Below are 13,847 nucleotides of genomic sequence, written 5' to 3' on the forward strand. Positions count from 1 at the left end.
TCCATCTCTCCCGGAGCTGTGAATCCATTCCAGAGATGGTTTTAATCATCGCTTTGTATTTGATGTCCAGTAACTGCTTTTATTGAATCTAAATGAAAGGCATGCCTGGAGCTGGGGCATCAGCAAGGGCCATTAACTCTCATGCTTGCCTTTATTTGTAATGGAAACACAACACCCTTCACTGCTGTGTTGAAAAAAACCCTTCACGTTCCTTACACACTGGTTTCCAGGTCTGCCTTTCAGATCACAGTGGGTAGGGTGGGGTGAGGGAGGGAGGGAAACTTGAATTCTGAACTTGCTGGGTACTTCTTTCGGGGAAGGACCATAACTCAGTGGCAGACTATCTGCTTTGCATGCAGAAGGAACTAAGTTCATTCCCCGACATCTCCAGGTGGGGATGCCGTCTGTGTGAAAACCTGGAGAGCAGCTGCCAGTTAGTATAGTACAGAATAATACCAAGGTGGATGGACCAATGGTCTGATATAAATCACCTACCTGTGTTTCCAAGTTCTGTAATGCAAAGCGTAGAAGTGCTGTTATCCAGCTGGATCAGGTGAACATGTGCCCTCCCAACTGTATTTTAACCTTTGCTTGATAGTCACACAAGTGCGCACTGAAAGACAATAGTGTGACACTCAGTTCACACACAATGGATTTGAATCAAAAAGTTATTGGCTAGTAGGGAAACTTGAGTGGAGAACTGGCACCATTCAGGTGGTACTATCCAGGAGCTCACACGGCCAAATTTCACACCGCACTTCCATTGCAATCCTACAGTGGTGAGAGAAGTTTTGCTTATCTGGAATTCTTCCTTACTATGCAGCTAACTAAAAGTACTTGAGCTCAGTCCTGTGCTGTAGCAGGCAACCTGTTAGAGAAAGAGGGCAAGTAAGACCAATAATGCAGAGCGAGGGACTCACCTGCTGCTGAGGGCCTGAAGGGCCTTGCCTGCCTCCTTCCATCTGGGCAGAGGGGGCTCCGTTTTTGTTTTTTAAATTGCTTTTATTTTTTATCTTTGTCATTTTAAATTGTAATTGATATTAATGCTGTATTCTTAGTTTTAGATTTTATGATTTATGTGGAAATTGTTTTCCATTTGGTTGTGTACTTTTTGATGTGTTTTATTTATTGCTTATGACTTTTGTTACATTGGTAATTATGTAAATCTTGTTATGTTGTAAGCCGCCTTGAGCATTGCTTTAACTATGGAAAGGCAGCATACAAATAAAATGATGATGGTTGCCTGTACAGTGGTACCTCAGGTTAAGTACTTACCGTATTTTTTTGCACCATAACACTCACTTTTTTCCTCCTAGAAAGTAAGGGGAAATGTCTGTGCGTGTTATGGAGGGAATGCCTACGGGTGGCATGCCTACGGATTTTCCTCCTCTAAAAACTACGTGCGTGTTATGGTCGGGTGCGTGTTATAGAGAGAAGAATACGGTAATTCATTCCGGAGGTCCGTTCTTAACCTGAAACTGTTCTTAACCTGAAGCACCACTTTAGCTAATGGGGCCTCCTGCTGCTTCCACGCCGCCAGAGCACAATTTCTGTTCTCATCTTGAAGCAAAGTTCTTAACCCGAAGTACTATTTCTGGGTTAGCGTAGTCTGTAACCTGAAGCGTATGTTACCTGAAGCGTATGTAACCTGAAGTACCACTGTACTTTCTCAGCACCCACATTCAGCCTAGTGCAGTGCTCAGTCTGTGCTCCTGCCTGACTATGCAGTCTTAACCAAGACTTAAAATTTTGAGTGCATCTTTGTTACAGGTGTTCTGATTTTCAGGAGTGCCCTGACAGAATCTGCCCACCTTCTTCCACTTCTCACCCTCAGACATTTCTCTCTGCTCTATTCCTGCAGCTCGCTGGAGATGACGTGTTATGACAGCGACGAAGCCAACCCCCGCAGCGTCTCCAGCCTGTCCAATCGCTCCTCTCCCCTCTCCTGGCGCTATGGTCAGTCCAGCCCCCGCCTGCAGGCTGGAGATGCCCCTTCAGTGGGTGGGGGATGCCGCTCGGAAGGCACTCCCAGCTGGTACATGCACGGGGAGCGAGCTCATTATTCCCACACCATGCCCATGCGCAGCCCCAGCAAGCTCAGCCACATTTCCCGCCTGGAGCTTGTGGAGTCGCTTGATGCTGATGACGTCGATCTCAAATCTGGGTACATGAGTGACAGTGACTTAATGGGCAAGACCATGACTGAGGATGATGATATCACCACAGGGTGAGTACTGCTGGGGTGCATCAAACATTCAACTCAAGAGTTGATTGCTTAACATTAGACGTAGACTGTAGGAGGTTCCATGACCAGCCTCAACTGAAGCATCTGTATCAAGCTAAGAATGTGCTTCTTTGCCCAGCTGATCTTACTTAAATATTCCTCTGCCTTAGCAAAACCGCTTCTGTGATTCCCCCTCCCCCAGCTTCCTGAATATTCATAATGGTTGCCATTATGATAAATAGTCATAACTTGACAAACCACTTGTGGCAGATAGCAAGTTTAAAAACTGACAAGACAGTGTATCCAACTAAGTCGCTGGAGAGAACAACGTATTATTTGTTGGCTGGAGGCATGACATACAGCACTTCTGCAAAGCAAATACCCACTCCTTGCTTGTGACAAAACCTGCTTCTACAAAACAAATATTTGTTGCTGCCTTGAGGCGAGCTAATTCTGTTTTACAGAGGGATGAAATGGGATGGGTATCTGGCTTAAACTAGATACTTACATTTAATATAAGCAGGCTCTGGCCAGAATTTTCAATCTTTGCTTGCTGTGAAGGAATTCTGTAGTGGGGGGAAGAGAGAGACAGAGAGCAGGTTGGTTGGCTGGTAGGGCTAATGGCAGAGGATGTGCTCAAGGATGAATAGATAGCTAGTTAATGGGGAGGAATGAATAGCTGGAAGTTCTGTTTGTAGTGGCATCCAAGGTAGATTACAGAAATGATCTCTTCTGTCCTGGATTTGTTACCTCTCGTTTCAACGCAGCTGTTTCACATGCAAGTCAGTAACAGATGTCTGGTATACACAATAGCTCTGGATATACCTCTTTAAAGCATATTTTCCAGACAGGGAATCAGATAAGGAAAGAACATAGAATTTGACTAATAACTACCTCTTGATGGGAAAGGTCTTGCTCAATATGGTGATCTTGCTTGTTGTGTTTGTGCCAATTCATCCAGCTGCGCGGAGTCCATTGAACTGCTAGAATGTATCCAGTCACCACCACCCTATTCCGACCCTAAACACTTTATTTGAAATGAGATTGACTTCTGTACAGTGTTTTAAGACTTGATTTCCCACTAGCTAGCTCTGTTGCTGTACACAGAGCTGCTCTTGATAAGCAGCGCAGAATGGGTTGCTCGGCTTTCTTGGGAATATTTCTTCACATTGTTTCAAACTGTAGAACTGATCAAGCAGCAGCAACTTCTTCTTTTTAACTGAAAGTCATGTATTTTCTACTGACGTGAAACCGGCTAGTGCAGCATGAACATGTAGGGTTGCTAAATCATAAGTTGGTAGTCTTGCCTTTACCTTCCAAATTCTGGGATGGAAGAAGAGCAAACGCTGCAACTCGAGCCTACTGTTTTATCAGTTCTCTCCCCTTGCACCGATGACCTACCTATTCCTCCTTCTTAAGAGTATTATGGAGGAGAATGTATAATGGAGCAAGGTGAAAGAATGAGAAGGGAGGTGATGCGGTTGCATCCTCTCATGCTGTCTCATAACTTTTGAAGGTAGGTTCTCCAGGTTGTGATCTGGCAGCTGCATCCACATGGAGCTTGCTGTAAGGAAGTACTGTATACGCACACGCCGATTGTAACTTTTGCATGCAACTTGCCCCATGTTAATAGGACACAAGCTACATCTGAAAAGCAGCAGCAGCAGCAGCAGCAACAACCCAGAACCTTATAGAAATCCTTTGTCAACAATGCAAAGCTAAGCTCTTTAATAATAGTTACAGATAGGTAGCCGTGTTGGTCTGCCATAGTCAAAACAAAAAAAATTCCTTCCAGTAGCACCTTAAAGACCAACTAAGTCAGTTCTTGGTATGAGCTTTCGTGTGCATGCACGAAAGCTCATACCAAGAACTGACTTAGTTGGTCTTTAAGGTGCTACTGGAAGGAATTTTTTTTGTTTTCTCTTTAATAATGTTTTTCTACACCATGGCTTATCAGTATACTGCTCTCATTATTTTTTTTATGGAGAGAACCTCAAAGATCTGAGCCTGTCATTTATTTATCTCTCATATTTCTTGGTGAGTTGGGCCTGGCATCCCACCAAGGACACTTTAATTTACATATCTTTTTAAGAAAGCACGCCCCCAAAAGTGCAAGTAGATTAATAGGTACCGCTCCGGTGGGAAGGTAAATGCTGTTTCCATTTGCTGCTCAGGTGTCGGTGTCCCTTTACCTTTTTAACCTGGGTAAAACTGGCCCACACTAGGGTCTGAGATAAGCAAACACAAAGGGGGGATGTGTGCATTTTCACTCAGTATAATGACAGAAACTGAGTCGGGTTCCAGGCTGGAGTGGCTTGTTGGATAGGTCAGAAACAATAATACCATGGCTACCTGACCAATCCAGAATGGATCTGGAAAATTAACTTCTTTTAGAAAGACTATAGTTACATGCTTAAGTGGTTATTTCTAAAACATGCCCTAGGTCACCAGAGACCTCCTGGGTATTTGACATGTTAATTGCAGCTTAGGAGCACTGATAAGTGAAGTTATGCTAAGTCTGGATGTGTACAGTACCACAAAGGGGTCATTGCATCCCTTGTTTTCTGTGAATTTGTAAATGTGACATTGGTTGCCCCATTGTTGTATTCTTGATAGTTTGAATATTATACCCTGAATTGTTAGGTTGTTTGGAAATGAAGGGCGTTTTGCCTTGTTTTCTTTTGGCTTCTCACCCCCTGCTGCTTGAGAGAGATGGAAATTCACAGAGTGAGATATTATGTCATGCGTTTTCCATTTATCATTGGAAGGGTTTTAAAAGTCCCAGAGCTCCATTGAGGGGAAGGGGTGTAGACCTGGGCCTAAAAATACTCGCTTGTCATGGAAAGCTACGCTACAGAGTCCTTGTTAATTCCACAGCTCTGGTCTGCAGATGTGTAATCGTGACAAGCCCCAAGTCCATCTGTGAGGCCTCTTAACATTGCTATTACTGGAGTATTAAAATAATGGAGCTTACTGCTAACAGGATGGATCGGAGCGGAGCAAGATACTGTGGGGCTGGGGTAGCAGAATCCACATGAGTAAATAAAAAGACTGTTTCTTATCAGGTAAAAAGTAACCTCAGTTTAGGATTGCCACCTTTTTTTTTTTTGGTCCTAATTTTGGTCCCCCAACAACAACCAGATATACACAAGTTTAAGCAAGTGAAGTTCCCCCCATCCATGCATGTTAGGTGTTGAAGACATATCCTTTACACCTTGGCCTGATTCTCACATCACTTTAACCCTTAGTTAAATTAAACTTTGGTTTAAATGCAGCACATGCATGTGAACACTTAGTTCCTTCTCTGCTCCTGTTGTTGCCTATTGCATGGTGGGAAATAAGCCATGGTCTCGTATAGCATGCATCTCGACCGGGGCTCATGATTTGTTTTTCTTCAAACAAACCATAATAATAATAATAATAATAATAATAATAATAATAATAATAATAAATTTTATTTATATCCCGCCCTCCCCAGCCTTAGCCAGGCTCAGGGCGGCTAACAACAATAAAACAGTACACAAGTACAGCATAAACAACACTCTAAAATCATTCATTATAAAATTAATTAAATTACCGTATTTTTTGCACCATAACACTCACTTTTTTCCTCCTAGAAAGTAAGGGGAAATGTCTGTGCGTGTTATGGAGCGAATGCCTGCGGGTGGCGGGGGGGATCTGCTGCAGTTGTGAGCAGAGGATCCATGGTTCTCTGTGGTTACAAAGCATGGATCCACATGGATCGTCAGGATTTTTGCATTGGGCTACTCCAAACTCACTGTCAGATCACATGTCTGTGGCCACAGCATGAACCACAAAAATCATATATCCACTATTTCATTTAGAATATTTTTTTTCTTGTTTTCCTCCTCTAAAAACTATGTGCGTGTTATGGTCTGGTGCGTGTTATAGAGCGAAAAATACGGTAATTAACATGAACAATAAGTAACGAAGGCTTTCTGCTTGTGGTTTGTTTGGGGGGGGGGGCGGACCATGAGCCTGAGTTTCATGTAATACTGAGCTCTAGAGTCCAGACCATGGCTTAGCTTCCAGGAAGGCACCTGAGATTTCAGCAACCTGCACCAGAACTCTTTGCACTCAGGTTTAAACCTTAGTTTCATTTAATTTTGACTTCAAGTGAAGTACTGTTGGCAGGGCTGGTTAAAATGCTGGACCCATTTCTTTTCCAAAGGATTCCTGATAGAAAATGAGGGCACTAGTAACCCTGATTAATCAGGCCCTATAATATAAGAATTTGAGCTTACATTAGGCTTGGTGGTTTGCTCACACAGGTATACTATTTGACTTCTCAGCACTTGATGACAGGTGGATGAATATGTGAACAGGCTGTGTTGAAAAAGCATTGTGTCCAAGGGAAATACTGTGTGATAGATTTGTGGTGATACATGCAAGTCACTGCTTGACACTGAAATGATCCAGTGATAAACATAGATGGGTGGGCCAGTGTTGGAGCTGTGCAATTGTTAGAACCGGTGCCACTGCCAGGCTACGTTATGCGCAGGTGGAGGCATTTGGATTTCAGGCCTCTGTGAATGTGTCCCCCCCCCTCTCGAAATCAACCTTACACAAACTGTTCTGGCATGTTTTCCCTCTGCTTCTCCCTATATTCTGTCCCGTAACAATCTATCCCCCTCTCTCTTTCCTTCCTCCTCCTTGTCTTTCACCTCCCAAGCTTGGCCAAGTGCCAGAATCCTAGCATATTGGAGGTTTCCTGTTTCAGTGCAAGGGAAAATAAATAACTCCTGGTGTTTGATTTTGTCCCAATATAAAGGAGGGTGTTTGGCTTGTTGCACGACAGCTTGAAGCAAGCGAAACCCCAGCTGTTTGAGGGCTCTGGTGACAAAACCGCAAATCTTAGCAGGTGACGTGGGAGCCGGCCTAGCGGGCAGTGTCAGTCTTTGCTGTGTGTGGGCGTCTCTCTCCTTTTCTCTTCCCCCTCTCCCAAGTGGCCAGATAAAGAAGCCCTGCTATTATAATGCACAGCCCATGCTCCGTGTGGGTGGGAGTGCCGCAGGGAGGCATCCACTGGGAGTTTTATATGACACAGCCTGCCAAATCAACACTTCAAAACTATAAGGCCTACCTTTTTTAAAAAAATAAATTAATTGTATTTCTTTATCAATATGTATAATACTTCTATGGGGGTGTGATCTTATAAACCAAGGGCACTGCTGGTATGTTCTGAATTAAGGGGCACTCCCTTAAAATAAAGGACATTGGTAACCCCAATTGTGGGCCTTTCCTTCTCAGAGAGATTCTGGGGAATAGCACTGGCATAATGGCTCTGCTTCTGTCTTGCCTGTGGGTCTGTCACAGCCTGATTGCTTAATCGCTTGCAAGGGAGCTGTCTCATTGCCCTGTGGGAAAGTGCAGGCGAGAAAGCTCTCCACTGCCACCCCCCCTCGCCTGCTCATTTTCTGATAATGAACATGAGCTGTGATTGTGGGGTGGGAAGCAGTCCTACAGGCCCATTTCCAAGTCACAGGAGAGCCCAGAAGGAGCTGTTCGGCAGTGGAACAGACTCCCATGAGAGGTGGTGGACTCTCCTTCCTTGGATGTTTTAAAGCAGAGATTGGATAGTCATTTGTCATGTATGACCTAGATTCCTGTATTTCAGGGGGTTGGGCTAGATGACCCTGGGGGTCCCTTTCAATTCTACAATTCTATGAGACTATGAATTCTAAGGTTTCCAGGTCCTGATCACCCAAAGGTTCCTGTACTTGGGAGTCTTACTCTTGGTCCTCAGCAGCCATAAGCATCGGACAAGCCTATAAAATCATTGTTTGTTGTTGCTTTTTAAAACATGAGTGCTGTTGACCACATCCAAATGGTGGTTTCCTCTACTCTTGGCTTTATGTTCCCAGTGGAGTGGGGAAGTATCCTTGAAAAAGCTGGCTTGTTCCTCCCCTCCACCTCTAAACACCCAAGTTTCGTCAGCACCAAGGAGCTAGCTGTGCAGACTGGCTAGAATCCACAAATGTACACACACAAAACTGGATGCACAGTCAGAATATTGCTTGTTCTTTTTACCCTGGCTATACCTACTGCTATAAAAACAACTCACTTTAAAACTGAAAAGTGGTTTGTATCCCATTTTAATTTCCCAACAATCTTGGGTGGGATTCACCTAACTTGCTATATCAGAGGGAGCCCTGCAGAAGCCCTGCAACAAGGTTTTCTTCTCCCACTGCACCCTTTACCCCAGAAATTTGTGTGTGTGTGTGTGTGAAAGAGAGAGAGAGAGAGTGAGAGTGAGAGAGAGAGAGATAGAGAACCCCTCAGAATAGTGCATGGAGAACAGTTCCATCTGACAAGCTGTAAGTCTTGTGCAGACAATTGAAACAGCATGATGTTGAATTCCACCCCTTGTCTGTAGAGTTGGTTGATTGTAACTGGCCCCAAATTGCCAAGTGAACTTCATTCATGTCTGAGCAGAGATTTGAATCCAAGCCTTCCTGCATGTATAATCCTTCCCTTAACACACAGGCTACTACTTCTTTGGATTCTGTGCATGTGTAACATGACAGGTACTGCTTTTGGGAATATTTTACCCATTTCTTCCCATGAATAGTTTACCATCAAGTATACAGTGTGAATGTTGGATGGCTTCTCACAGGGATCTCATTGTAGGATATAAAGTTAGCATTATTTAGCTGATAACTCTCTTTAGCAGCTGATCTGGCTTTGAATTAGTCTGATGACATCCCCACATAGCTGTGTGACATCTCTCTAATTAACACCTTCTTAACCAGGAGGGTATTTGTATGTCCATATATGGGGCAAAGAGCAGTTTCTTCTGGGCAAGTTTCTTGCATGAACAAGTGTGTTTTTCTTTTCTGTGAACCGCCCTGAGACCTCCGGGTATAGGGCGGTATATTAATAATAATAATAATAATAATAATAATAATAATAATAATGGGCAACTTTTTACATATTTTTGAACATCATGACTTTGCATATGAAACTATGTTGGAAAAAGTGTGTGGGAGTCCATACTGTTTTTGGTAAACCTTTAGGAAATATGATTATCCCATCCTGGATCTCAACACTGAAATGTATTGCTTTAAAGCAATGTTTCCTTTTTGAAGTGACGTATTTCTCAGATTTTTTTTTTAAGAAAGGAAAAAAGATTATGGAAAATATAAAATATAAATAAGGATTTAAGAATAATACCTATCTACCTTAATAGCCAAGGGTGGTGCTGTTGTCTAAACCACAGAGCCTAGGGCTTGCTGATCAGAAGGTCGGCGGTTCGAATCCCCACGATGGGGTGAGCTCCTGTTGCTCGGTCCCAGCTTCTGCCCACCTAGCAGTTCGAAAGTATGTCAAAGTGCAAGAAGATAAATAGGTACCGCTCCGGCAGGAAGGTAAACGCTGTTTCCGTGCGCTGCTCTGGTTCTCCAGAAGCGACTTAGTCATGCTGGCCACATGACCCGGAAACTGTCTGCGGACAAACGCCAGCTCCCTCGGGCAGTAATGCGAGATGAGCGCCACAACCCCAGAATTGTCCACAACTGGACCTAACGGTTAGGGGTCCCTTTACCTTTACCTTAATAGCCTAACATTTCAAAGCTGTGCAGGTATTTTGGACAATTCTCATAAATTCTTTAGGCTGACAGAATGATTTCATATTCCCACGTTTTCATCATTAATCACTGCAATCCCTCCTGTAGCAGCAGGCAAATCCGGGACAATAATCCACTCAGAGGGAAAGTCCCCAACCTCTCCCAGCCGCTTTCAGGGTGTGTGTATTGTTTTGTTTTTTAAAACAATCAAGCAGTACAGAAATTTAATGAAATAATAAAATAAATAAATCCTTAGCAGAGCCTCTGCTGCAGATGCTCATAAAGACGCAAATATTCAAACTTGCTCCCCTGTCATTCCCCCCTCCTCCAGTTGAGCCAAGCAGAATACATCCCTTTCTGTTAAGAAACTGCAATCTTTACTAAGCACAGTGTTCACTATCTGCCCTTAGCAACTAATGGCAGAAAAAACACAATACTACTGGAACTGAAGCCAGAAAAGGGAGCTGTTGGGAATACTAGTGAACTACTGTTCCATGTGCTGGTTGCACTGTTTTTCTGGGAAGCCAGTAAGGTCTGCTGAATAAGAAGATAAAGATGCTTTGGCCACTTCCTGGATAGAACTCTTGTGGATAGTAGGAAGGAGGTGGTTAAACAAAGGAAGGGGCTGTGTAAAGCTTTTCCTCCTTATTTCTTATGTGTGGCAATTGCCTCCTCACCTCCACCCCATCCCTCTTTTTGGTGCTTTTATTTATTGTGCAACTGTAATGGATTAAAAGGAAAGAACGATCCAAACCAGATATTGCAAACAGAATGAAAGGAGAAAGAATGCAGGGAACTACAAGCTGCTGAGTGTTCCTTTAATTCAAACCAACATAAAGAAATGATCTGATGCCAAGCAAGCACAAGTGTCTCATTAACGAACCTATAAAAATGAACTTTGCTTAGCTATTAAAATGTGTTTCCGTGTAAATATAAACTTTGACCTGGCGTGCAAATGGCTTTTGTTCTGACCCCGCTCCCCTGCAAAGGGTTACAACCCACTGGTTGAATAATGGAATGGATAGGCCAGTCTAGCTCCATAATGTTTCCTTCTTGCATCGGTCCCCATTCTGTCCCATTTTCACATAAATGTGCATTTTTATTTTTTTTAAAAACCCCATTAAACCATAATTCCTGCTCCATGCCTCGCCAGGAAATTGCTGCCCTTCCATAACCATGCCCCTGATAGTGATAGCATGCTGTTTTCATGCTCTGTTTTCAATCTGTACTAAGCAGCTAATGACAGCTTTTAAAAAGAAAAATGTAAAAGGCAGCCTACATCTAGACCAACGTGCAGATCTTAGTTGGGATGGGGGAAAGTGAATTCCAAGAAGGTGCTTATCTGATCCATAATGAAGGGGGCATAGCCTTTGCCATGCATGGAGAAGGTCCCAGGTTCAATCCTCAGCCCCTCTAGGTATGACTAGGGGACACCCATGATTGAAGCCCTGGGGAGCCACTGGTAGTCAGTACTTGATGGACCCATAGTCTGACTTGGCACAAGGTAGCCTCCTATGTTTCCATGACCCACCACAGGTGAGTTTGTCTCAAACCCCCCCCCCCCGAATTCTTCCTGCATCCCTAGTTAGAACCAATGCTTTAGGGCAGCATATTGGCAGCGTACAGTTGTTTAATAAGGCTTATTTATTTTGCTCAGTATGAGTTCTAATATTTCTCCCCAAATAATTCAGATGGCTGACAACAGTTGCAAACTGTTGTTTCTTAAGTTTCCCGTTTTGGTCCCATCTTTTCTCCATGGAATTCAAGGAGGGCATGTACATGGTCCTGACCCCAACCCTATCTGAGGGTTGGTGACTGACCAAAGGTCTGAGCCAAGATTTCAACCTTGCTCTCCCTGGTCCTTTTGATGCCCCAAGTTGAATATTGACTGTACACTTCATACTTATACTGTTGTACTCATTTTTGGGGAATGATAGTTTTTGTCGTCTCCTGTTCCCTGATTCTGGAGGGCATGATCTAACTTTGAGACTGTAGCCTCAACTCCATATTTCCAACACCATATTTTGAGAACCAGTGGACATTACCTAATTGCTGCAGTGGTTGTAGATGCTGGTCCAGAAGAATCCGGTAAAGACTTTAGAACTGATAGAAAGGTTTTGGTTTAATTTGTACGATTTTCTGTGCCATATGGACCAGGGGTCCCAGTGTGCGTACACACACACACACACACACACACACACACACTCATTCCGATAGCATTAATTGAACAACCTCATATGAGATAGGCACTGAGCTGCTTGGACAGACTGCAATTCCTTGGCAGGTGCCAGAATGAGAGGGTAGCTACAGGAGGCAATTCGGTGAGTGGCAGATTTAATGGGCCTGCCCTGCAGTTAATAGCTGAGCCTGACACTTTTTTTTCCAGGACAATTTACAGGCAGCAATTTCCTGTGAGTTCATAATTGAATGAGCTGCAAGGCAGAAGGGCCATTGGGGACTTTGAAAGACATTTGCACTTGCTGTAGAGCGAGCAGGTGAGTTATTTGCTAACTGCAACCTTTTTCTTGTTGCAGATCTTGAAGTAGAAAAAGCTCCTGGCAGGCATGGGTTACCTGACACAGTACTGTCCTGACATTTGGGGCACTTGCCACAGAGGCAGAAATTCCATTGTTTCTTTTCACAGGGATAAGCCCCTTGAAATATATTTTGATCTGTACACTCTGCCCCATAGCTTAGAAACTGGGACCATATCTCAAAGATTCTTACCACTGCATCTTTGGAGGAAGGCAATCTTTTGTCCAGTTGAGACTTGACAAATACTTTCAACACCATCCCTCTTAGATTTGTGTTTTTGATACTTAAAAGTGTAGGATGAGATTGTGCCAACCTTGTGCAGGATCATGTCAGCTACTCTGGGGAAAGCTGACTGGCGAATTGCCCAGCCTGATTGCTCTATTTGCATGAGTTGCAAAAGAAGAAGAAGCTGTGATTGCTTTGCAGATGCTCAGAGAAGGAGGGATGAGCAAAGGCACGTTTCCATGGTAGCAAAGCATAGTTGTTTCTCAGCAGACATGCTAAGGATGCTCCAGGAATCTGCAGTTGGCATTATGTGGCGAGTGGTTTATCGTGTGCTCTGCGCTTGCTCTGTTTTTAGAACTCTTGGTTTCATTGTGATCAGTTTGCCTTGCCAGAGGAAACGAGCTTTGGAGAATGCAGTCAGATTTCACATCCAGCTTGCATGCGTTCAGATTTGTTCCAACAGTCTTCCCTTTCCATTGCTTTTCTTCCTTTTCCCCTCTCTGCTCTAAAATGGCATTAGTATGGCTTCAGGGAATAATAAGGGTTTGAACATAAGTGAGTAAGGGCAGTGTGCATAAAGTGCAACCTTTGTGTAATCCTGGAGACAGAGACTTTATGCTAAAGAGATTCCGTTTCCTCTTTGGTGGCTGCACGGGTTCTTCTGGCATGTTTGCAACATGTTACTCTGGGAGTGCCGAAAATGTGTCAAGCATCAGGGTGATTTCAAAGAATTTTCCCAGGGGAAAAGGCCCTCCCTCTTGAAAAGAGTCCAGCTGCCCTGCTATTTTGTGAAAAGCTACAGTAATGTGGGCTTGCTGAGTCGCACTGTGCTTAAGGTTTAATTCTAGGATTCTGCACAGTAGCAGAACATACTGTACACATGCTTTAAATGCAGTCTGTATTTATATGCACTGAGAACATTGTGTATAATATAAAACACAAGCCTTTATCTCTCTTAGTTCATGCAGGTTGATGTTTTATTAGTAAAAAGCAAAGGAAGTCATGTTGGTCCATAAGGAAAAGAATCACAGAATTCTTATTATTAATAATATTATTGTTTATTCAATCTATTATCAGCCCTTCACCATAAGGACAATTCATAACAATTTAAAATACAGTATGAAAATATAGCATGGGGTACATAGGAAGCTGCCTTATACCAAGTCAGACCATTGGTCCATCTAGCTCAGCATAGTTGATGCTGATTGGCTGCAGCTTTCCAAGGTTTCAGACTGGGGACATGCCAGCCCAGCCTGGAGATGTCAGATATTGAACCT

The 13,847-nt window shown here is 43.5% G+C and overlaps 1 protein-coding gene across 8 annotated transcripts in view; it reads left to right on the forward strand.

Moving 5' to 3' along the window:
* NAV1 (neuron navigator 1) overlaps nucleotides 1-13,847 on the forward strand; it is a 268,747-nt gene that overhangs the window by 162,688 nt on the left and 92,212 nt on the right. For all 8 annotated transcript variants that reach the window (XM_081914357.1, XM_081914362.1, XM_081914363.1 and 5 more), the window contains one exon: nucleotides 1,862-2,227. In XM_081914357.1, coding sequence (XP_081770483.1) covers nucleotides 1,862-2,227 — 366 coding nt within the window. The remainder of the gene's footprint in view (nucleotides 1-1,861; nucleotides 2,228-13,847) is intronic.

The sequence above is a fragment of the Podarcis melisellensis genome (genome assembly GCF_964234715.1).
Source record: "Podarcis melisellensis genome assembly, chromosome: 6".
NCBI classification, from domain to species: Eukaryota; Metazoa; Chordata; class Lepidosauria; order Squamata; family Lacertidae; genus Podarcis; species Podarcis melisellensis.